General features: G+C 41.2%; 1 protein-coding gene across 1 annotated transcript; it reads right to left on the minus strand.

Moving 5' to 3' along the window:
- Positions 1-5,971: 5,971 nt before the first annotated feature.
- On the minus strand, positions 5,972-21,093 carry tmem30c (transmembrane protein 30C). Its single transcript, XM_057851507.1, has 7 exons — positions 20,717-21,093; positions 16,800-16,916; positions 12,676-12,783; positions 12,510-12,600; positions 12,293-12,439; positions 12,013-12,225; positions 5,972-6,554 (listed from the first exon to the last, which is right to left on the minus strand). The coding sequence occupies exons 1-7, from the start codon at positions 20,906-20,908 to the stop codon at positions 6,364-6,366; spliced, it is 1,059 nt and encodes a 352-aa protein (XP_057707490.1). The 5' UTR covers positions 20,909-21,093; the 3' UTR covers positions 5,972-6,363.
- Between the last annotated feature and the right edge of the window lie 4,279 nt (positions 21,094-25,372).

Consider the following 25,372-nt stretch of genomic DNA (forward strand, 5'->3'; position numbering starts at 1 on the left):
CTGTTTTTTCAGACTTGTCTGCGTTTTCTGCCATATATATATATATATATATATATATATATATATAATGCCTGTCAACAATAACGCGTTAACGACCATGATTAATCTGGAAATAATAATGCATGAAAAAAAAAAAAACGCAATTTACCGCTCACACCAAGTTTGGCCACAACTGCCTCCCGTAGTCCCACACGGTGATGTTTACAATACATTCTCCACGCGGCAATGCAGGACAAAATGCAGCCAGCCACGATGAGTGAGGATGATGACCCAGGACTGCTCCATGGCAAATTCCGTTTTAAAAAGCTGCCTAATGGAAATCTGGATAAAAGAAAAGTTGTGTTCACATACTGCTGTGATGAACTGTCCTTCCACCGAAGCACAACTAGCCTAAAGTACCACCTTCGGGCAAAGCATATCTTCGCTAGTGTTTGCAATGACGCTAACACCGCAAACACAAGCCGCAGTCATCTAGCTACACTGGCAGAGTGCGGACTCGGACGTGTCAACAAAAGGACAACAAGTAGGTTGACTACTGCTATCGCTAGATGGGTAGCCAGAGACTGTAGATCCATTAACTTAGTCGAAGACAAGGGCCTTGAAAATCTTATCCAGATAGCATCGGGCGACCCAACATACAGAACACCTTTACGGGCGACTATTGCCACAAAAATTCATGAACTTTTTGAAAATGAAAAGGCAACGAAGGTGGAGCAACTAGCCAGAGTTACGTTTGTTGCACTGACAGGAGACCACTGGACAAAAAAAAGGGTATGACTGGCTAACCTAAGCAGTGTTTCTAAACACCTTTACACACATTTTAGTGTAATGCTTTTCAGTTAAGTGTGTGAAAATTGACAAATTATAAAAAAAAATTTTTTAAATCTCACACAGCTATCAGGCCATTTAGTGTAAAACTGCAAATGCTGCATTTACTGTATTTGTGTGAAATGTTTAATTTAACAGAGAAGTTGTTTACACATTTTTTGAAACACTAGCTATTTTTACTGTATTGTGCTTGTCTGCTCTTTAAGTTGGCAGTTAATTTTGGGCAATATGCCAAACGGTACTTGAGCCACATTGTTAGTCTGAGGCACTTTAATCTGTTAAGCTCTTTTCTGTATAATACTGACAATTTATTTTATTTTATGTGAGCTGAGTTGTTAAATAAAAATGTAAAACTATTTGGTTAAGTATTAATTCATTCATACATCATACAATTCATCTGAAAACAAATTTTAAGTCAATTATAGTATTTTCCTTTTTTTTCCTGAAGAGCAACTTTATTCATCCCGAGGGAAATGTGATTAATCATGATTAATCACACAGTTGGCATATGATTAACTAGATTAAATTTTTTAATCATTTGACAGCACTAATATATAGACCCTACCCACGTGACGTCACAACTCCGCCCTCCTGACTGGTGCCGCTCAATTGTCCGTCAACACATCGTGTTTACCTGTTACGGCTACGTACATTCCTCCTATTTACGGCGTGTTTTTCTGCTCGTTAACATTAATAATCAAAATGGTGAAGGCGTGTGTGGCGGTCGGTTACAATACCAGAGAAGATAGACGGAGAGACTTGAAGTTCTACCGGATTCCGAGAGACCCGGAGAGAAGAGAGCGAGATGGGCTGCTGCAATTCGACGAGAAAACTGGGCTCCAAACGATTACCACAGATTATGTAGTAGTCATTTTATATCTGGTAAGATGCATTTAATATATATTTAGAGGGTTTTGGGCTGACAACCACAATTAAGATCATTGCTAGGCTAATCGCCGACAACATACAAGTATGTATGTAGTGAGAGTGCTATCGCTAAACCATATAAACATTAAAAGCCCTAGCTCCATTGACAAATGACAAGAACTACATTAGACTTGACAGTGGATGTTAGCAAGAACAAAAGATTTTGAATTGAAAATTTCGTAACTCACCTTCCCGAGCACAAGATTCCTGCCGAATTTTCGTGTACGAGGACCTGTTTCACCCAACCAGCAACGTAGCATTTATAAGCCTCCAAGCTCTTAAAGTTTTTCAAACTTTCGTGAGAATAGGCTGATTTTGTGTGGACAAGATAGTTGTAAATATCAGGGTCAGGCAAAGACGGCGAAGACAGCGGGTCGAAAAACATCGATTTAGGCATCAAATATGGATCTGGCGAATGGATAAACTGAAGCTTTTCCACATAACGCCTTTTATGCAACGCATCCAGTGAGTTTACGGCATCCGAAAGCACCGGGTCTTCCATGAAATGCATTATAAATTGCTCGATCAATTGAGACCATTGATAATACAGACACAAAAGGATGGACAATGGGGCGGAACAATACAGCGATCACGTGATTTTGTGACGTCGGTGGGTAGGGTCTATAGACAGTATATATATGTACAGTGTATCACAAAAGCGAGTACACCCCTCGCATTTCTGCAGATATTTAAGTATATCTTTTCATGGGACGACAATGACAAAATGACACTGACACAATGAAAAGTAGTCTGTGTGCAGCTTATATAATAGAGTTCATTTATTTTCCCCTCCAAATAACTCAAAATATACCCATTAATATCTAAACCCCTGGCAACAAAAGTGAGTACACCGCATGGGAACTACGTACATCCCTAAATGTCCAAATTGAGTACTGCTTGCAATTTTCCTTCCAAAATGTCATGTGACTCGTTACAGGAGTCCTGTCGGCATTGCTGCAGAGAATTAGGGTTGTTCCGATCATGTTTTTTTGCTCCCGATCCGATCCCGATCGTTTTAGTTTGAGTATCTGCCGATCCCGATATTTCCCGATCCGATTGCTTTTTTTTTTTGGCTCCCGATTCAATTCCAATCATTCCTGATAATTTTTCCCGATCATATACATTTTGGCAATGCATTAAGAAAAAAATGAATAAAACTCGGACGAATATATACATTCAACATACAGTACATAAGTACTGTATTTGTTTATTATGACAATAAATCCTCAAGATGCCATTTACATTATTAACATTCTTTCTGTGAGACGGATCCACGGATAGAAAGACTTATAATTCTTAAAGGATAAATGTGACTTTGTATATTGTGACTAAATATTGCCATCTAGTGTATTTGTTGAGCTTTCAGTAAATGATACTGTAGCCATTTAACTGTCCTGCCCAAATGCATGATGGGAAGTGCAACCATGACTGTGTGTAGTGGTACCAATTGATATATCTTCTCTGCGTTGGGAAATAACATAGGGTGTTAAGAAAAAGATCTATTACTACCTTTCTTCCCCACATTGCTTCCCACGATATTTCTAAACGTAGGGAGAGGGATTGTAAGGCTTTAGCCAATTAAAAAAAGGCTCCAAAGGCTGCCAAAATTCACTCTACTCATTTTATGCTGCCTTTTAGCTCTATATATAGGTAAAACGGCGCCATTACAGATTGAAAGCGACAATGCGTGAGTGGGTCGTGCAGCGCATGCGTTAATTGCATTAAATATTTTAACATGATAAATTAAAAAAAAAAAAAAATTACCACCGTTAACGGGATAAATTTGATAACCCTACCTTAAGCCTAAAGACTCTGGATGAGTGTAACATATTATGTCTGTAACGTTAAATACAATTAGAAAACGATTTAATTAAAAAATACAGTGGTACCTCTACATACGAAGTTAATCCGTTCCAGGACCTTGTTTGTAAGTCGAAATGGTCGTATGTCGAGCAGGATTTTCCCATAGGAATACATTATAATTCCATTAATTCGTTCCACAGCCCAAAAACCTTCACTAAATCCTTAAAAAATACTGCTGGTACTATTACAAATGGCAATTACACATAGCAAAACAAATAAATTATAAATCAAAATCGGAATAATAATAATAATAATAATAATAATAATTCCTGTATTAATGTAACGAATCGAGTTCTAATGTGGCGGACGTTTTTTGCTGACCCTGAACGCACCGCGGGGCTCACGTGCCAGACAGACCGGTGAGCTTGAGTTTCACTTTCACTTTGAATGTTTTCTTGAGAACAGCTCAATTGTGGCAGACAGAAGGTGTTTTTGTTTTGAATAAGTTGTGAAATAAATGATAAAAACGTGGCGAAGTTGGCGATTTCTCTGGAGATGTTACCACAAAAGGAATTGTCAGCTTAACTTATAAAGACTGGCGAACGATGGCCGGAGGAGGACCGTGGAGATGTATTTTTGAGCCATTTCACGGATGCCCTCCCTACGCTCATATTTTTCTGTCATTTGCATCTTCATTTAGAAGGTAAGCGTCAACTTTTTCCTTGTTTCACCACCTGTACCAACCTTTTCTGAAACCAGTGTTGATTTGTCACACAAGAAAATCCGCCGTGCATTCGTTTGCGGTGCTGCCATTGTCGTCGTATTTCGAGCATGTCGTCGGATGTAGAAACAAATGGCGAGTCAAATTTTACGTCGGATGTCGAAAAGTTCGTGTGTCGAAGCGATCGTATGTAGAGGTACCACTGTATATATACTGTATATTAAAAAAAGGCATGATCGATATTTTTTTGCCGATTCCGATACTTTGAAAATGACGTGATCGGACCCGATCGATCGGGACATCTCTAGCAGAGATTGAAGATCAAATTGGTTTGCATGGCTGTCACCCCAGGAGGAAGCCTCTTCTGAGAGCGGTACACAAGAAAGCCCGCCTGCCCGGACGTCTCATCAGACCTTAGGACATGGTTCCAGTAATCCATGTGCTTTGTTGACATGTCTTCAGCAAACTGTTTGCAGGCTTTCTTGTGTACAGTCTTCAGAAGAGGCTTCCTCCTGGGGTGACAGTCATGCACACCAATTTGATGTAGAGTACAGCGTATGGTCTGAGCACTAACAGGCTGACCCCCAACCTCTTCAATTTCTGCAGCAATGCTGACAGCACTCCTGTTACGAGTCACATGGCATTTTGGAGGGAAAATGACAAGCACTACTCAATATGGACATTTAGGGATGTACAGTATGTAGTTTCTATGGGGTGTACTCACTTTTCTTGCCAGGGGTTTAGATATTAAAGGCTATATTTTGAAGGGAAAATAAATGAATTCTATTATATAAGCTGCACACAGACTACTTTTGATTGTGTGAAACTGTCATTTTGTCAGTGCTGTCCCATGAAAACATATACTTAAATATCTGCAGAAATGCGAGGGGTGTACTCACTTTTATGATACAATTTAATTTGGCCTTTACTCCACTACTTTGGGCTACACTGGAGTCGTTACATTTTTCCTCTTTATTCTACATATTGACTTTATTTTTGCCACAGATGCCAACAGTGGCTGTCTCAGTTTCACCAATCAGACATTGCAACAATTCCCACATGACACCATTATACCAATCAGAGCCTCTGATTGGTATAATGGTGTCATGTGGTAAAAAAAAAAAAAAAAAACATTGACTCAGAGGTGTCAATGTTTTTTTTTTTTTACTAGAGTAGAGGGTACTCATGCTCTTTGGACAGGTGATGTTTCCTGGTTTTGTTCTGAATTCGATGACTTTTGAGGGTCTTTTTTGGCCGAATTTGGTCATCTAATTGGCTATAGTAAAGTATAATAATAACAACAGATCATAGAGATGAAGTTGTGCTGAGGGGGGAATAAAAATCTGACATTATAAGCTGTTCCTCACAATGTTACTCATTACTTGAGTATTCTTTTCAACTGCTTTTTTTTTTTATTTTTTTAACTCGAACCTGACTAAAATTTTGGATGACTACTTTTACTTTTACTAGAGGATTATTATTTAGAAGTAATGCTACTCTTACCTGGGTAGTGACAGGAATCACACAAAACCAAAATAACTCACAGCATTACATACCGCACCATAAACAAACACCGCCAGTAGGAAAATATCATGCTAGCCGTCATAGGAAGCTAACGTTAAAATGGCGTCATGGAATTGTGTTAATGTTTGAAGTATGGAAATATTTTACATTTGGATATTGTGAGTGGCATTTCCTGAATTTCCAGCATTTCATTTAAACTTTGGCAAAAGTTGTGATTTCACAATTAAAACATTTGTGTGATTACTTGTAATTATTGGTCAGTTTTTTGCAGTTATTTTCATAATTTTTGCCATGTTCTTGGACAAGCTGCCATATGTTAAACATACATGATGGGGGAAAAAAAGTTTGACACTTTTTTATTAGGACGGACAGCTTTCTCAAACAAACCACCGCTAACATCACATTTAACGTTGCAGTGTTTCCATATCAATTTAAAGTCAACAACAAAATTATGTACACATTTGTATAAAATGAGTAGTCAATATGTACACAGTATGATATAAAATTACATTCAATTCACTGGTAACTATTAGATTGATACTGTGCTTTTAAATAATCCCTCATAACTCATCCATGTTCTTCCCGTCCTTCCCAAACTTCCACCAAACCACGGTGAGGCCGACGGCCGTCACCAGTATGAGGCAGCTCGTGATCAAGTAAGCAATGGGCAGGAACTGGTTGGGACCGCCGAACCAGTTCAGCGTGGTCAGGACCACCTGCTTCCTGCCTTGGAAGTACTGCACGGGGAAGTCTGGAGGGAAGGGTCGTGAGTCAAGGTGGCAAATAAACAGATACAACTTGAAAAAAATCTTCAGTGGCATCAAAAATATTATCTGCTTATTTGTAAAATGCGTCTGATTAAGTCATGCTGCACTGTGGTTAAACATACAAATTTACATTAACCCCAAAAATCAATATCAACAGGAAAAAAAAAAAAATGCACCCAAATCAATAGAAAGTGACCCAGAGTGCTCGCAAATCAACGGGAAGTGACCCCAAAATGCCACCAAAACAACAGTAAGTGACACAATATCAACAGGAAGTAACCCTGAAACCTCGCCAGATCAACAGGAATGTCAATGGCAAGTTACCCTGAAATGCTCCCAAATCAACCGGAAGTGTACCCGACATACCCCTAAAATTAACAGGAAGTGGCCCAGTATCAACAAGAGGTGACCGTGTTTGCCCCGAAATCAAAGTTACCCGACATTGAAGGGAATTTCGCTGCTCAGCCTTCGCCGCGTACAGACGCACTCTGAAGCACTCTTTTATCTTAACCGATAAGCGCTCAGAGCCAACAAGCACGACTCCCAGTATGGCTCCAAAGAATTTGAAACCTGGAGACTTGGATGAAACAAAATCCTCCATACAGAAGTTGTGACTGGCTTGATTCAAAACCAGAATCAAGAAATCGCCAGAGAGCTCCAGTTAATTCGCGCTGAAAACGAGAAACTCAAGCAGGTGGTCGAGGAGAGAGATGTTCGCATCAAGAAGCTGGAAATTTTGGCTGACGTTTTCGTCCAGTGCCGACGCGCAAATGAGCTCATCATTTCTGGATTACAACTGACGCCTAGCCCAGAGGACACAGTGGCGCAACTGGCAATTGCTAAGCTGAAAGAGTATGGAATAAACATGGAACCGCTGGACATCCGTCGCTGCCTTCTGCTCCCATCTGGGGGGAGAGGACCGGCGACGGTGCTCATGAAGCTGGCAGACCACAAGACCAAGACTGCCCTGCTTAACCAGCGCCGCCACGGGAAAGGGTCGAAGATTTTCTTGAATGACAACTTGACTCGCCGAAATGCCGAAATTGCAAGAAAAGCACGTCAACTCAAGAAAGCTGGGAAAATAGCCAACACCTGGGTCTCGGATTGCAGGATCCTTGTCAAGACGCAGGATATGAAGATTAGAGCTATTACGAGTCTTGACCAACTGACTACAATAGCTGGATAACTGTAAATCCTACACAGCCCACCAGTATAACAACTCGTGGATGTGGACGGTAGCTGAAACTTCTCAACGGCAGGAGTTACAAGAATCTTGAACACATTAAGGATTATCTACCAAAGACCTCAAAGGCTCTGACCTTAAATTGCACGGATATAACATGACGTAAAAGTACGGAGCAACTAAGGGGCGAGGGTGTGTTGCAATTATGATTGACAATCTCCTGGAATGTATTACAATTTCACTCCTAATCCCCAATTGTAAAAACATTTATCTGCTGTGTCTACCGAGCTCCTGATTCAAATGTCTAGTTTACTGAGTATATGGAAAAGATACTGTATAAAACGAATAATAAGCATGTTTTCGTTGTGGAGACAGTAATCTTGGGACAAAATATGTACAGCATGTTGTTTGATTTTCTCATACATTCATGTCTGATGAAACTGTTACAGTGACCTTGTGTGCGCCAATTGTTGCCACTATGCACACCTCAGCAATGTATCCTTTTAAGAGACTTATAAGAAAAGCATTTCGAGTCGTTACTCACACCAGCTGTGATAACATGTCATACACATAGCCACAACAAAATGTTCGACAGCAAACAGATGCAAAAATGTCAGGGCCATGACAAAGTCATAACCTTAAAATTAATAGAGCTGTTTGACTGGGCGCTTAGTCACTAAACCCAGATTGTTGACTGTGTTATTCTACAGTTTTGATGTACAGTTGTGATCAAAAGTTTACATACACTTGTGAAGAACATAATGTCATGGCTCTCTTGAGTTACCAGTTATTTCTACAACTCTGATTTTTCTCCGTTAGAGTGATTGGAACAGATGCTTCTTTGTCACAAAAAACATTCATGAAGTTTGGTTCTTTTATGACTTTATTATGGGTTAACAGAAAAAGTGATCAAGTCTGCTGGGTCAAAAATCTACATACATGGATCTGAAAAAGCGAATCATTGACTTGAACAAGTCAGGAAAGTCACTTGGAGCCATTTCAAAGCAGCTGCAGGTCCCAAGAGCAACAGTGTAAACAATTGTAAGTATAAAGTGCATGGCACTGTTTTGTCACTGCCACGATCAGGAAGAAAACGCAAGCTATCACCTGCGGCTGAGAGAAAATTGGTCAGGAGGGTGAAGATTCAACTGAGAATCACCAAAAAGCAGATCTGCCAAGAATTAGAAGCTGCTGGAACACAGGTGTCAGTGTCCACAGTCAAGCGCGTTTTGCACCTCCATGGACTGAGAGGCTACCGTGCAAGAAGGAAGCCCTTGCTCCAAAAGCGGCACCTTAAGGCTCGACTGAAGTTTGCTGCTGATCATACGGACAAAGATAAGACCTTCTGGAGGAAAGTTCTGTGGTCAGACGAAACAAAAATCGAGCTGTTTGGCCACAATGCCCAGCAATATGTTTGGAGGAGAAAAGGTGAGGCCTTTAACCCCAAGTACACCATGCCTACCGTCAAGCACGGGGGTGGTAGTATTATGCTGTGGGGCTGTTTTGCTGCCAATGGAACTGGTGCTTTACAGAGAGTAAATGGGATAATGAAGAAGGAGGATTACCTTCAAATTCTTCAAGATAACCTAACGTCATCAGCCCGAAGATTGGGTCTTGGGCGCAGTTGGGTGTTCCAACAGGACAATGACCCCAAACACACATCAAAAGTGGTAATGGAATGGCTAAATCAGGCTAGAATTAAGGTTTTCGAATCGCCTTCCCAAAGTCCTGACTTAAACCCCATTGAGTACTTGTGGACAATGCTGAAGAAACAAGTCCATGTCAGAAAGCCATCAAATTTAACTGAACTGCACCAATTCTGTCAAGAGGAGTGGTCAAAGATTCAACCAGAAGCTTACCAGAAGCTTGTGGATGGCTACCAAAAGCGCCTAATTGAAGTGAAAATGGCCAAGGGACATGTTACCAAATATTAGCGCTGCTGTATGTATATTTTTGACCCAGCAGATTTGATCACTTTTTTCTGTTCACCCATAATAAAGTCATAAAAGAACCAAACTTCATGAATGTTTTTTGTGACAAAGAAGTATCTGTTCCAATCACTCTATCAGAGAAAAATCAGAGTTGTAGAAATAACTGGGAACTCAAGAGAGCCATGACATTATGTTCTTCACAACTGTATGTAAACTTTTGACCACAACTGTATGTTCCGTGCCTGAATGTGCGTCCTTAGTTGTATGGGGGACAGGAAACTGATAAGCATATACTTTATCTCGTCCGCCTTTGTCGTCTTCTTCGGTTTGTTCGGGCAAATCATATCACATTTTGTAAATGTCAATGATTGTCAATGATACTGATGATGATGACAATAAAATTCCATTAAAAAATAAATAAAATAAATACCTTTTCTAGTAGTAATTGTTAACTGTTTGTATTATTCTAACATACTCAATATAATAAAAGGCATTTAATCATATTTTAGGGAAACAAGCAGACTATATTTTAAAGCATGAAAGGCCGAATAAATATGGGCAGACAAAAAAGCACGATCTGAATGATTAACAGTTGCAGGATCAGCACAACCTCACCCTGACCAGAGAAGATGGACTTCAAGAACGTAGCCACACCTATGGCTGAGGGGTCGAGATTAACACCGATGCATGCTTCACACAGCAGAAGCGATGGTATCAGATAGCTCAGCGCCTCTCAGATGCTAACGCGGGCTGAACCTCCCGCTTCGGTTGCCTCATTAACCATGACTCGGCAATGGTGACGCACGAACTTTACTGCCCAATTTGAATCAGATTGGCTTGTCAGCCCGTGTCTGACAAGCGAAGAAAACGCAACAGATTAACCTAAACAAAATCCAGCCTTACCCTTCTTCCAACCCATCGCTTGGCTCACCGCAGCCTTCAAAAAGACTTAACGCTTAGCTAACATTTGTCGTTTCTCAGGGGCATTCCATTGTACTCGTGATTTGCTGACCCTGGATCCAGTTTGCCCCCTTGCCTGGGTCTCTCCTTGCTGCATGATTGCTGCCGACTTGGAATAAATTGTCAACTTGCGTTTCAAAGCCTTTTTACACCTTTTAAGATGGAGTCAATACAAAGAGTTAAAACTAGGGTGAACGCGCGAAGTTTGGCCTTTTGGCCGGGGTTCCGCCGGCCCGGGTTGTTGGAAATGAGCTAACGCGGTTCCAGCAGTTCGGCTAGTGTGAAATACTCCCAAATTATCAGGACCTGAGAGCAACAGGAAGTGACCCAGAATCGCCACAAAATTAACAGGAGGTGACCCTGAATAGCCCCAAATCAACAGGAAGTGTCCCAATATCAACAAGAAGTGACCCCGAGTTGCCCCCAAATAAAAAAGAAGTGACCCAATATCAACGGGAAGTGATTGCGAAATGCTCAAAATCAACAGGAAGTGACCCCGAAATGCCCCAAAATCAACAGGAAGTGACCTAATATCAACAAGAAGTGACCCTGAGATGCCCCCAAATAAGAAGTCCCTTTTAAAATTGAGTCAGTAGAAAGAGTTAAAACTAGGGGGACCGTGCAGAGTTTTGCCTTTTGGCCGGGTTGACGGGGTTCTGCCGGCCCGGGTCGTTGGAACTGTGCTAGTGCGGTTCCGGTGGTTCGGCTGGCGTGAAATACCCCCAAATTAGCAGGACCCCATATCAAAAGGAAGTGACCTTGAAATACCCACAAATTAGCAGGACCCGACATCAACAGGAAGTGATTCCGAAATGCCCCAGATCAACAAAAAGTGACCCCGAGATGCCCCCAAATAAAAAGAAAGTGACCCGATATCAACAAGAAGTGACCCGAGTTGCCCCCAAATAAAAAGGAAGTGACCCAATATCGACGGGAAGTGATTGCGAAATGCTCCAAATCAACAGGAAGTGACCCCGAAATGCCCCAAAATCAACAGGAAGTGACCTAATATCAACAAGAAGTGACCCTGAGATGCCCCCAAATAAGAAGTCCTTTTAAAATTGAGTCAGTAGAAAGAGTTAAAAACTAGGAGGACCGTGCAGAGTTTGGCCTTTTGGCCGGGTTGTCGGAGTTCTGCCAGCCAGGGTCGTTGGAAGTGACTCTGAAATACCCCAAATCAACAAGAAGTGACCCCAAGATGCTCCAAAATAAAAAGGAAGTGACCTGATAACAACAGAAAGTGACCCCGAATGCCTCCATATCAACAAGAAGTCTTCTGATATACCAACCATCACAGCAAGGCTACAATTTTTTACTTCCTAAATGATTAAAAAAAGGGGGGTTATACTATATGTTCAAAAAGGATACTGTAGGTAATAGTCACACTGTAGTTTCCTTTCGGAAGGCCATTTTGGAAGGGTTTGTCAGCCCGCTGCAAAATACCGTACAGTTTCTTGAAATTGGGGAAGGCGGCCTCCCGCATCCACACGATCAGGTCTTCATTGATAAAGCCGTTGTTGTTAGGGTCCATCTTGTCCAGCTCGTACGCGGGCTTTTGCCAATAAGGAGGCGGTGCCGTGCCTGTCAGTTTTACGCACTTAGTCAGTTACCGTGATGTGGAATTAGAAAATACAGAAATAAAATTCACCTTCGAAGACTTCAGTCAAGCTCAAATTTTCCACTCGCGGGTTGCGGTACTTGACGTTTTTGTCTGTGTACCAGCTGATGCCTTTGCGTAATAGAGGGACCTCGTACTTGGAATTACCGGAGCCGAGATAATGGAATTTGAAGGTATCTGTGAGTAAGGATCAAAGTGACTACAGTATAAACAGCTTATTTGTGATTTACAATAAGTGTATATTTACCATTAAAGATGCTATTGGCCACAGCGCCACAGGGGGCGATAGGGAGCCCTTTGTCATTGGTGGAGAATGGCTTGCAGTATGAACTGGGTTTCTGTACTAATAGAATCAAGAATGTATTATTATTATTCAGTTTTTTTAAAGAAAACTAAATGTTGTGAAAACTAGCCTTCAAGTTCTTCTTCCTGCCGACCATCTGCGCATCGTCCCTAGAGTCCATGTATCTGCGCAGGTTCTGGTGGAAGTTTTGGAGGCCGTAGTAGAAGAAGACGTCTCCCTGAGACGGCACAGAGCACAAGTTCAGTGAACGCTATACGAGATAGGAGAGGAGGGGCATCCGTTTTGGAAGCTAAATTGATCTCTGTGAAGTTAGCCCTCCATCAGATGCATATTTACCTAAAAATGATATCAATCGTTTGTGCTACGTTTGTGCTGTAAATAGTTTTGTTTGTGCTGCTATTGTTTTTGAGATATTTACATTTCTTTTAAACATCAATCTGAGGTCAACCGGCCCGCCATTTTGATTAAAAATGGCTCAAAATTCTGACAATTGTTTGTGCTAGTTTCTTCTGTAAAATTTTTGTTTGTGCTGCAACAATTTTGTAGATACAGTGCCTTGCAAAAGTATTCGGCCCTCTTGAATCTTGCAACCTTTCGCCACATTTCAGGCTTCAAACAGAAAGATATGAAATTTAATTTTTTTTGTCAAGAATCAACAACAAGTGGGACACAATTGTGAAGTGGAACAACATTTATTGGATAATTTAAACTTTTTTAACAAATAAAAAACTGAAAAGTGGGGCGTGCAATAGTATTCGGCCCCCTTGCGTTAATACTTTGTAGCGCCACCTTTTGCTCCAATTACAGCTGCAAGTCGCTTGGGGTATGTTTCTATCAGTTTTGCACATCGAGAGACTGACATTCTTGCCCATTCTTCCTTGCAAAACAGCTCGAGCTCAGTGAGGTTGGATGGAGAGTGTTTGTGAACAGCAGTCTTCAGCTCTTTCCACAGATTCTCGATTGGATTCAGGTCTGGACTTTGACTTGGCCATTCTAACACCTGGATACGTTTGTTTTTGAACTATTCCATTGTAGATTTGGCTTTATGTTTTGGATCATTGTCCTGTTGGAAGATAAATCTCCGTCCCAGTCTCAGGTCTTGTGCAGATACCAACAGTTTTTTTTCCAGAATGTTCCTGTATTTGGCTGCATCCATCTTCCCGTCAATTTTAACCATCTTCCCTGTCCCTGCTGAAGAAAAGCAGGCCCAAACCATGATGCTGCCACCACCATGTTTGACAGTGGGGATGGTGTGTTCAGGATGATGAGCTGTGTTGCTTTTACGCCAAACATATCGTTTTGCATTGTGGCCAAAAAGTTCCATTTTGGTTTCATCTGACCAGAGCACCTTCTTCCACATGTTTGGTGTGTCTCCCAGGTGGCTTGTGGCAAACTTTAAACGAGACTTTTTATGGATATCTTTGAGAAATGGCTTTCTTCTTGCCACTCTTCCATAAAGGCCAGATTTGTGCAGTGTACGACTGATTGTTGTCCTATGGACAGACTCTCCCACCTCAGCTGTAGATCTCTGCAGTTCATCCAGAGTGATCATGGGCCTCGTGGCTGCATCTCTGATCAGTTTTCTCCTTGTTTGAGAAGAAAGTTTGGAAGGACGGCCGGGTCTTGGTAGATTTGCAGTGGTCTGATGCTCCTTCCATTTCAATATGATGGCTTGCACAGTGCTCCTTGAGATGTTTAAAGCTTGGGAAATCTTTTTGTATCCAAATCCGGCTTTAAACTTCTCCACAACAGTATCTCGGACCTGCCTGGTGTGTTCCTTGGTTTTCATAATGCTCTCTGCACTTTAAACAGAACCCTGAGACGATCACAGAGCAGGTACATTTATACGGAGACTTGATTACACACAGGTGGATTCTATTTATCATCATCGGTCATTTAGGACAACATTGGATCATTCAGAGATCCTCACTGAACTTCTGGAGTGAGTTTGCTGCACTGAAAGTAAAGGGGCCAAATAATATTGCACGCCCCATTTTTCAGTTTTTTATTTGTTAAAAAAGTTTAAATAATCCAATAAATGTTGTTCCACTTCACGATTGTGTCCCACTTGTTGTTGATTCTTGACAAAAAAATTAAATTTCATATCTTTATGTTTGAAGCCTGAAATGTGGCGAAAGGTTGCAAGATTCAAGGGGGCCAAATACTTTTGCAAGGCACTGTATTCTACTTTAGATTTGGAGTGACGACATCACGCAGCCCATCCCATCTACGGCGGAATGGGACGACACGTTCGTTTGTGCCGTAATTTTTTTTTGTTTGTGCCGTTATCGTTTTATAGAAATTGACATATTAAAGAGCGTACAACAGGAGGAAAAAAGTTTTGAATAGCATTATTATGTGAATTAGAATTATATTTTGGGACGATTCGACTATATAAGACAATTTAGCAAAGCGCAGATGACGAGAAATTATTCTTTTAATGTGCCGGTTAGCCACGCCTACCATTATAGGGCTCTAGCGTCCCCAACAGGTGGATGACGTCAGCGGAGTAACGATTTTATCTGATTTAGTATGCAGCTCATTGAGGGGGAATTATTCGGAACGAGGAAAACGCAATGAAGAGAGCCGCAAAATGTCATTGTTTCAGTCTCTCTACTGCAATATTTTGACAGGATACTCTTTTGATCCAAGTATTTTTCCCCAAAAGCTAAATAAATGGCATGGTCATGACAAATAACAGTCTAGTGCTAAATGGAAAATGAAATAATAAAAATGTATTTATTCATGACGACATGGCAAAATTACTCCATAATGGTCAAAACTGTCAACTTCACCTTGACTGTCGCACCTCCCGAACGATATTTTATGCCAACTAAATCGGGCTTATGTCATTTCCCTTCCCCGGCTTCGGAGAATGTAAACAAACCAAGAGGCGTGACAGCTAGCCGACATGCTAACCCAAACAGAGTGATGTTTCAAAGTCTTCGAGGTGGAAAATCACACATAACTAGCCCGGACATTTCACATGACGACTGGGTTGTCGATTGTACTCGCCGATCGGCAACTCGCCCGGCGTAGAGTAATTTACAGCTCGTTCCAACGCTACTACGGACAGGAGAGCTCGCCAAATGGTCAACACGAATATGGCAAAATAATGCTTTACTGCACGGCTAAGACATAAACAGTGAGAGTCATACTAGAGCGGCTGCAGTTGTTGTGCAGCTAACATGTGCAGCTAATGTGTATGAGGAGAGCTTTTTACATACCCATACATGATCAAACGTAAGTAGTCCTTTATTTAAAGAAAGTTTGTTGTATTTACTTTGTAATCGCTTTTCGTAGCACGGGATTAAAAAATTGAATAATATATCGATCGCTTCTTCACACATCTAAGTGGTCCATTTCATTCAGGAGCATAAAATACCACGTGTATTATGAAATAAACATGCTTTTTCGTGTCATAGGCACTTTAATTTCGCAGACCCCCATTTACTGCAAAACGGACCCGTCCGTTGATGCTACATTTTTTTGTGCTGTAAAAATTTTTCATTTGTGCATATTATAGATATTGAGATATACAGTATAGGGCTGCAGCTATCGAGTATTTAAGTAATCAATTAATCGATCAGCTAGTTAGTTCGAATAATCGAGTATTCAGATTAGGAACATTTAATGTGTTGCAAAATAAATTTTAGGATATGTAAAACAAACTCTTGCTACGATTGCACATTGAAATTTTTTTTAATGCAAATACAAAATAAAATTCCAGACTGTTTCTTCAAACAATGCAGGATTGCACTTGCATTTCATAACAGCAATAAATTCATTTAAAACTGAATCAAAATAACTGAGTTCAGCCTCAAACAGTATTAAAAAATGAGGATCTAAGTACAACAAAAGAACAATTGGCTAACTTACATAGCAAAAGTCCGTTAGCTTAAATGCTATAAAATGCTAACTTTTGTTTACAATGCTCTTAACAACTTGTTCAAACACATATTCCCACAAAAACCTGCTAAATATACCTATAAACTAAAGTTGGGGAAAAGAGACAAAATGGCGGACGAGACTCCGGAGTCGGAAAGTTGAAATCACGCAACTCGACTGCGTCGAAATCTGGGGATTACCTGTAATCAGTGTCTTATCTATTAACAAAATAGACCGATTCTTCTGTACGGTTTTAAATAATGCTTAGAGCCTTTCTAGTTAATGTTTTATGAAATACATCAGCAAAATACAACAGATGAGATAAAAGTGACACTTACACCTTACCTTCAAAGTTCTGCTGACTTGAAAGTGTAATTCACAAGTGCAGATCACAGCTGCATTGCTGGCATTCTTCCGCATGTCGTGACAAAAAGCACACCGTCCATTGTCGGTATAGTCCACCTAAAATGACAGGAAAGATTTAAGCCTTCAGTGACGGCACTGAAAGTTTTTATAAGTTTTTTTTTTTAAATTCCAAGAATAATCAATCACCCTATAAAGGGTTAAGATTACAAGACACGTGGGTTCACAACATCAACATTGACCTCCACCTTGACGCTCCCTCTTTTATAGCACATGAAGACACAATCTCACCGCCATCTTGCAGTCATATTAGTAGAAAATAAACTCTACAGTCCCTGACAAAAGTCTTGTCGCTAATCCATTTTGTTGAAACAATTGCTAATAACCTGACTTTTAATGATTCAATTGGTTTCAGAAATGACTCATATGAAAGATAAGACCCTCCCAAATGATGTTGAATGTACAAAAATATATTTGTTTCACTGAAAAAAAGATTTATCATTTAATGAAGACATAAAGGTCCAATTTTGGCAAGACAAAAGTTTTGTCACCGAGAGAAATTAGTGTGAAAACTGAACAAAAAATGTACTTCAAATACAAAAATATGTTACATAACTAGGACTGTCAAAATTATCGCGTTAACGAGCGGTAATTAATTTTTGAAAATTAATCACGTTAAAATATTTGACGCAATTAACGCATTTGCCCCACTCAAACAGATTAAAATGACAGCAGAGTGTAATGTCCGCTTGTTACTTGTTTTTTGGTGTTTGGCGCCCTCTGCTGGCACTTGGGTCCAACTGATTTTATGGCTTTCAGCACCATGACTGAAAATGGTTTAATTATTGACATCAACAATGGCGAGCTATTAGTTTATTTTTTGATTGAAAATTTTAAAAACTTTATTGAAACGAAAACATTAAGAGGGGTTTTAATTAGGGCTGTCAAAATTATCGCGTTAATGGGCGGGAATTAATTTTTTAAATTAATCACGTTGAAATATTTGACGCAATTAACGCACATGTCCCGTTCAGACAGATTTAAATGACAGTACAGTGAACTGCCCAGTTGTTAATTGTGTTTTATGGAGTTTTGCTGCCCTCTGCTGGCGCTTGGGTGCGACTGATTTTATAGGCTTCATCATCCATGAGCATTGTGTAAGTAATTATTGACATCAACAATGGCGGCCTACTAATTTATTTTTTGATTGACAATTTTACAAATTTTATTAAAACGAAAACATTAAGAGGGGTTTTAATATAAAATTTCTATAACTTATACCAACATTTATCTTTTAAGAACTACAAGTCTTTCTATCCATGGGTCGGTTTAACAGAATGTTAATAATGTTAATGTCATTTTGTTGATTTATTGTTATAATAAACAAATACAGTCCTTGTGTACCGCATGTTGAATGTATATATCCATCTTGTGTCTTATATTTCCATTCCAACAATAATTTACAGAAAAATATGGCATATTTTATAGTTGGTTTGAATTGCGATTAATTGCGATTAATTACGATTATTAAATTTTTAAGCTGTAATTAACTCGATTAAAAATTTTAATCGTTTAACACCCCTAGTTTTAATATAAAATTTCTATAACTTGTACTAACATTTATCTTTTAAGAACTACAAGTCTTTCTATCCATGGATCACTTTAAGAGAATGTTAATAACGTTAATGCCATCTTGTTGATTTATTGTTATAATAAACTAATACAGTACTTATGTACCGTATGTTGAATGTACATATCCGTCTTGTGTCTTATCTTTCCATTCCAACAATAATTTACAGAAAAATACGGCATATTTTAGAGATGGTTTGAATTGCGATTAATTCCGATTAATTAATTTTTAAGCTGTAATTAACTCGATTAAAAATTGTAATCGTTTGACAGCCCTATACATAAGCGAATGAAGTAGTGGTGCTGTGAGATCCAAATTTAATATTTTGTATGACTTCCTTGGGCTTGAACGACTGCATCCATGCGGTCCAGCAAGGATTCATACAATTTATTGATGAAGTCATCAAGAACATCAAAGCAAGCAGTCTTGCATGCCTCCCAGAGTTCATCAACATTCTTGGGTTTCGTCTTCCATGCTTCCTTTTTCATCGTGTTCATGTCTGGTGACCGGATGGGCCAGTCTTGGAGGATCTTGATCTTCTTTGCCTTGAGGAATTTTGAGGTAGAGATTGAAGTATGCGATGGAGCACCATCCTGCTACAAAATTTGTCCCTAAGATTTGTTGATATTTCAGACTATTTATGTTGCCTTGCACCCTGTAGATCTCTCACACACCCCTATACTGGAGGTAACCCCAGACCATGATTTTGCCACCACCAAACTTCACTGTTTTTTGAGTGAATTTTGGATCCACGCGGGCTACAGTAGGTCTCCTGCAATATTTGCGGCGACTGTGGTGTAATTCAATGGAAGATTCATCTGAAAAATCCACCTTTTGCCACTTTTCCAGCGTCCATCCTTTTGACAGGCTGTGGTCCTTAGCAAATGCCACACGGCTTTTTAATTGTTTGCACCCTGAGAGAAACCTTAGCTGCCTCTTACATTCCTAACCATAAAAAGGCACAAATTCTGCAGCAGGATGGTGCTCCATAGCATACTTCACTCTCTACCTCAAAGTTCCTCAAAGCAAAGAAGATCAAGATACTCCAGGACTGGCCAACCCAGTCACCTGACATGAACATCACTGAGCATGTCTGGGGTAGGATGAAAGAGGAAGCATGGAAGACGAAACCCAAGAATGTTGATGAACTCTGGGAGGCATGCAAAACTGCTTTCTTTGATGTTCCTGATGACTTCATCAATAAATTGTATGAATCCTTGCCGAAACCATGGAAGTCATACAAAATATTAAATTTGGATCTCACAGCACGACTACTTAATTCGCTTATGTTATGTAATATATTTGAAGTATATTTTTTAATTTCCACACTGCTTTCTCTTGGCGACAAAACTTTTGTCTTGCCAAAATTGGACCTTTATGTCTTCATTAAATGATCAATCTTTTTTCAGTGAAACATATTTTTGTACATTCAACATCATTTGGGAAGGTCTTCGCTTTCATTTGAGCCATTTCTGAAACCAATCGAATCATTAAAAGTCAGGTTATTAGTAGGGTTGTTCCGATCATGTTTTTTTGCTCCCGATTCAATTCCAATCATTCCCGATCATTTTTCCCAATCATATACATTTTGGCAATGCATTAAGAAAAAAATGAATAAAACTCAAACGAATATATACATTCAACATACAGTACATAAGTACTGTATTTGTTTATTATGACAATAAATCCTCAAGATGGCATTTACATTATTAACATTCTTTCTGTGAGAGGGATCCACAGATAGAAAGACTTGTGACTTTGTATATTGTGACTAAATATTGCCATCTAGTGCATTTGTTGAGCTTTCAATAAATGATACTGTAGCCATGCCCAAATGCATGATGGGAAGTGGAACCATGACTGTGTGTAGTGCTACCAATTGATATATCTTGTCTGCGTTGGGAAATTACATAAGGTGTTAAGAAAAAGATCAATTGCTACCTTGCTTCCCCACATTGCTTCCCATGATATTTCTAATCGTAGGGAGAGGGATAGTACGGCTTTAGCCAATTAAAAAAAAAGTCTCCAAAGGCTGCCAAAATTCACTCTACTCATTTTACGTTGCCTTTTAGCTCCCTATACAGGTAAAACGGCGCCATTACAAATTGAGCACGACAATGCGTGAGTGGGTCGTGCAGTGCATGCAATAATTGCGTTAAATATTTTAACGTGATACATTTTTTACATACGGCATCTCTAGTTATTAGCAATTGTTTCTACAAAATGGATAAGTGACAAGACTTTTGTCAGGCACTGTAGACAGACTTACCCGGATTTCTTGCACGCTCTGTACTGTAAGTAGAAGCCAAATTCCCAGCAGCAGACATATGAGCGCCATGAAGTAGAAGAAGGGCAGCACGGTATTCGCCGTCAGCATGGGCGACCAGGCGGGCAGACGCTGCTGCTTGAAGGCCGAGTTATCGGGCCTCCGGGCCAGTGGACCGCTCTTGGCTTTGGCCATGGCGGCGACGGCGTGTGAAACTTAGAGATTTTTGGTCTGATCTCGCTTCCTGTTCCTATTCCTGTGGTTTCACAACGCAAAGACGAACACAGACAAACGCACACACGTCTGACAACGAGGACCCGTGTGGGAGAGGCGGTTGAGTTCTGTTATTTATTAACCACAATCAACAGCCTCTTCCTGCGTACTAATGCTGGCCTTTTTTGTTCAAACTGAACTTGTATTGAAAGAGAAGCAGTTTCATTTCATCTAAGGCAGTGCTTCTCAATTATTTTCTGTTACGCCCCCCCAAGGAAGACGTAAATGTTTCGCGCCCCCCCCCCCCCAACTCTCTACCGCCACTGTAAATAGTATCATTCGTCTATATTACTATTATAAGTACGCCTCAGCCTACCATTGTGTCCTTTTTTTTCTATTAAAGAAAAAAAGTAACATAGATCAACTTATAATAAAGTATAACTTTTTTAACATTGTGTTGCTTATAACAGAAAAGACTTCAGGCGCATCAATTTGCCTGAAGTTAAAAAAAAAAAAAAAGTCACATCCAAACTGTAAAAATACACTCAAGGTACATTTTTGACCATTTGATACTGAAAAATAAAATGTAATAAAATCAGTAAATAACAACAAATTCAAATTGATTAGACACATTTACTCTTCAGGACAACATGCCAAAAAATTTGACCGAAAAAAAACAAAACTGAATAGAAGGGGGGGAAAAAGTCTTTGGACAGAAGGAAAGTTTTTATTTTCGCTGATTCACCATAGTGCTCACTGGTTTACTGATACAACACTGACAAAGCGGGACGATTGTGACAATTGGCAATATTCGGCACATTTTCGCTGAAAAACAATCAAGCGGCTTATCAATGAGATTGAGGTCTAATGTCTTTAAGTGGCGTCTTAACTGATTTGGCTTCTCCGCTATAATCATTTTTAGACTCAGTAAACAGTGGTCTTTCCTCATTTCCCACTATATTAAAAGTCAAAGGCAAACGGCCCGAAAAAAGCGCATTCTCGGCGGCCGAGGGAGAACCGTAGGTGAGGGCGGTGGTCGTGACGATCCCAAGCCGAAAACGGCACTTCTCGGCCGGACACGTGAGAACCGAAGAAGACAGTGGGTCGCTGCGTGAGTCCAGCTCTGCATGAGTCTCTTCCGTGTGCTCTTGCTTACTTCAAAAATACTGCACGCACTTTGAAAATGAGAGCGCCACTGCCACCCACGGAGTGGATGTGCAAGTACACTTTATTCTATCTAGTACGGCAAAAAAAAAAAAAAAAAACATGTTCCCCGAGGTCACTCGCGCCCCCCCTGGCATCGCTCTGCGCCCCCCTGGGGGGGCGCGCCCCACCATTTGAGAAGTACTGATCTAAGGGCACTTTCACATTAGACCAGTACTTCATAAACAGCGGGGCGAGCCAGTGTTGTCACTAGCGCGGTTACTAAGTAATATGTTTTGTAATCAGATCAGGGGCGCCGTATAAGGGTGAAAAGTGATACTGATTCTAATGGCCCATGCCCTGATGGGGGCCCACAAAGAAAATTAGAACATAGGTAATCGTTTGCACATTTAAATAATTATGATTTTAATAGGAATAAAACGAAGGGTTTCTTTTTCTTGATTTGTTTTTGGCAAAAAGTAAACACCCAGCGAGCAGACAGTGGGGCAAATAAATATTTAGTCAACCACTAATTGTACAAGTTCTCCCACTTGAAAATATTAGAGAGGCCTGTAATAGTCAACATGGGTAAACCTCAACCATGACAGACAGAATGTGGAAAAAAAAAAAAACAGAAAATCACATTATTTGATTTTTAAAGAATTTATTTGCAAATCATGGTGGAAAATAAGTATTTGTTCAATACCAAAAGTTCTCAAGACTTTGTTATGTACCCTTTGTTGGCAATAACGGAGCCCAAACCTTTTCTGTAACTCTTCACAAGCTTTCCACACACTGTTGCTGGTATTTTGGCCCATTCCTCCATGCAGATCTCCTCTAGAGCAGTGATATTTTGGGGCTGTCGTTGGGCAACACGGACTTTCAACTCCCTCCACAGATTTTCAATGGGATTGAGATCTGGAGACTGGCTATGCCACTCCAGGACCTTGAAATGCTTCTTACGAAGCCACTCCTTTTTTGCTCTGGCTGTGAATTTGGGATCATTGTCATGCTGAAAGACCCAGCCACGTCTCATCTTCAATGCCCTTGTTGATGGAAGGAGATTTTCACTCAAAAACTCTCAATACATAGTCCCATTAGTTCTTTCCTTTACACAGATCAGTCGTCCTGGTTCCTTTGCAGAAAAACAGCCCCAAAGTATGATGTTTCCACCCGCATGCTTCACAGTGGGTATTGTGTTCTTCGGATGCAATTCAGTATTCTTTGTCCTCCAAACAAGAGAACCTGTGTTTCTACCAAAAAGTTCTATTTTGGTTTCATCTGAACATAACACATTCTCCCAGTCCTCTTCTGGATCATCCAAATGCTCTCTAGCAAACCGCAGACGGGCCTGGACGTGTACTGGCTTCAGCAGGGGGACACATCTGGCAGTGCAGGATTTGAGTCCCTGGCGGCGCATTGTGTTACTGATAGTAGCCTTTGTTACTGTGGTCCCAGCTCTCTGTAGGTCCCCACTTGTGGTTCTGGGATTTTTGCTCACCGTTCTTGTTATCATTTTGACGCCACAGGGTGAGATCTTGCACCAAGTGTTTTATCTATTGCAGATTCAGTCTTCCCAGCCTGGTGCAGGTGTACAATTTTGTCTCTGGTGTCCTTCGACAGCTCTTTGGTCTTGGCCATAGTTGAGTTTGGAGTGAGACTGACTCAAGTTGTGGACAGGTTTCCTTTATACCGATAGTTAAAACAGGTGCCTTTTTTTAAATTAAAATTTTTTTTATTTTTTTTTAAAACCTGTCCTGTTCAGCTGTTTGACACAGAGAATGGAAGTCTAAGTGCCGGATTCTGAACAGTTTTAATGTTTCACATTGAGAGTCTGACATACTCCCATTGTGATCATTCAAAATACCTTTTTATTATGACAAAGCAGCGAACAGGAAGGGATTATGGGGGGACAGAAGAAAAGAAATACAAGAGAAGAAAGAAAAGAAACACATACACAAACAACAACAAGAAATACATTGAACATCTAAACTAGTTACTAATATGCTGGTGCTATCGTCAGCGAGATGTATTTCCGGTTTACACCATGTGGGGGCCTATTGGCCAGTGAAAGAGGAGAATGGGGGTGGGGGTGTCTATAAGCCTATAAGCTAAGTGATTGAAAGGGGTAGAGTGTACACAAATCAGTTCTGTGATCTAGAACCCAGTAATCGTGTGAATCTCTTATGAGTGTAAGCCCGTTGGCGACCAACCCTACGCCGCCGCATCGCCAATCCCGGCACCGGGACCCCCAACCCGAGCATGCCCTACCACATCCAGCAGCACGCAAGCCCCACCGGTTGCGCGACAGCCACGCAGACGGGCGGAGAAACCGCGCGGGCGCCAACCCAGGGCCACGGCCCCCACCCAGCCAGCCCGGGGAGGGAGGGAGGGCGGGCGAGGGGGTGGGGGGGCCATGCGCAGCCCATCCCTCCTCCCGCAGCCCAGCAAAGGAGCCATCGTCCCCCCCCCCCCCCCCCCCCGGGACCCAGGGTGGTCCCCCGGGCCACCCGCGCACCCATCAACCGGCCTTCAGGGATGGCAGGAGGGGACGCATCACCAACCCCATGCCTACAGCCACCCCCGCCCGCCCACCCGGGCCACGAGCCGCAGCCACAACCCCCCAACCGGCACGGCACGCCACGGGACCCCCAGCGGTCCACCAAGCCCCAGGCAAGGCAGGGTCCCCCGCCGGTGCAGGCGACACCCCGCTGATACACCGGCGCCCAGCCAGCGACCCACGACGGAGCGCAGGGCGGATGCCCAGCCAGAGAAGAGAGGGGAAGGCGGAGGCAGGAGAACGCCCAGGAACTGCCACGGGGCGATGCAAGATCGGAGACCCGACCCCCCAACCCACACCCGCGGCCGGCAGCCGAGGCAGAGGGGAGGCCAGACCCCAGGAGCCACGCCATATAGAAAAAGTGTGGGACCCGCCTAACACCCTATTACTGTGGCTGCCAGGTTCCCGACTGGCAAAACAGGTGCCTTTAATACAAGTAACGAGTGGAGCCTCGTTAGAAGAAGTTAGACCTCTTTGACAGCCAGAAATCTTGCTTGTTTGTAGGTGACCAAATACTTATTTTCTACTCTAATTTGGAAATAAATTCTTTAAAAATAAAAAAATGTGATCCCCCCCCCCCCCATTCTGTCTCTCATGGTTGAGGTTTACCCATGTTGACAATTACAGGCCTCCATAATCTTTTTAAGTAGGAGAACTTGCACAATTGGTGGTTGACTAAATACTTATTTGCCCCACTGTATGTATTGCCAGCCACCCCCCAACCGTATTTTGATTAAATGATT

Source organism: Corythoichthys intestinalis, chromosome 12, assembly GCF_030265065.1.
Source record: "Corythoichthys intestinalis isolate RoL2023-P3 chromosome 12, ASM3026506v1, whole genome shotgun sequence".
NCBI classification, from domain to species: domain Eukaryota; kingdom Metazoa; phylum Chordata; class Actinopteri; order Syngnathiformes; family Syngnathidae; genus Corythoichthys; species Corythoichthys intestinalis.

Coding starts and splice junctions, on each gene's coding strand:
- tmem30c (XM_057851507.1), bottom strand. CDS start 20,908: ATGGCCAAAGCCAAGAGCGGTCCACTGGCCCGGAGGCCCGATAACTCG. Junction 12,784..16,799: donor AAGTCAGCAGAACTTTGAAG/GTAAGGTGTAAG, acceptor GTGCCGTCTCAG/GGAGACGTCTTCTTCTACTA. Junction 12,601..12,675: donor GCAGGAAGAAGAACTTGAAG/GCTAGTTTTCAC, acceptor CTATTAGTACAG/AAACCCAGTTCATACTGCAA.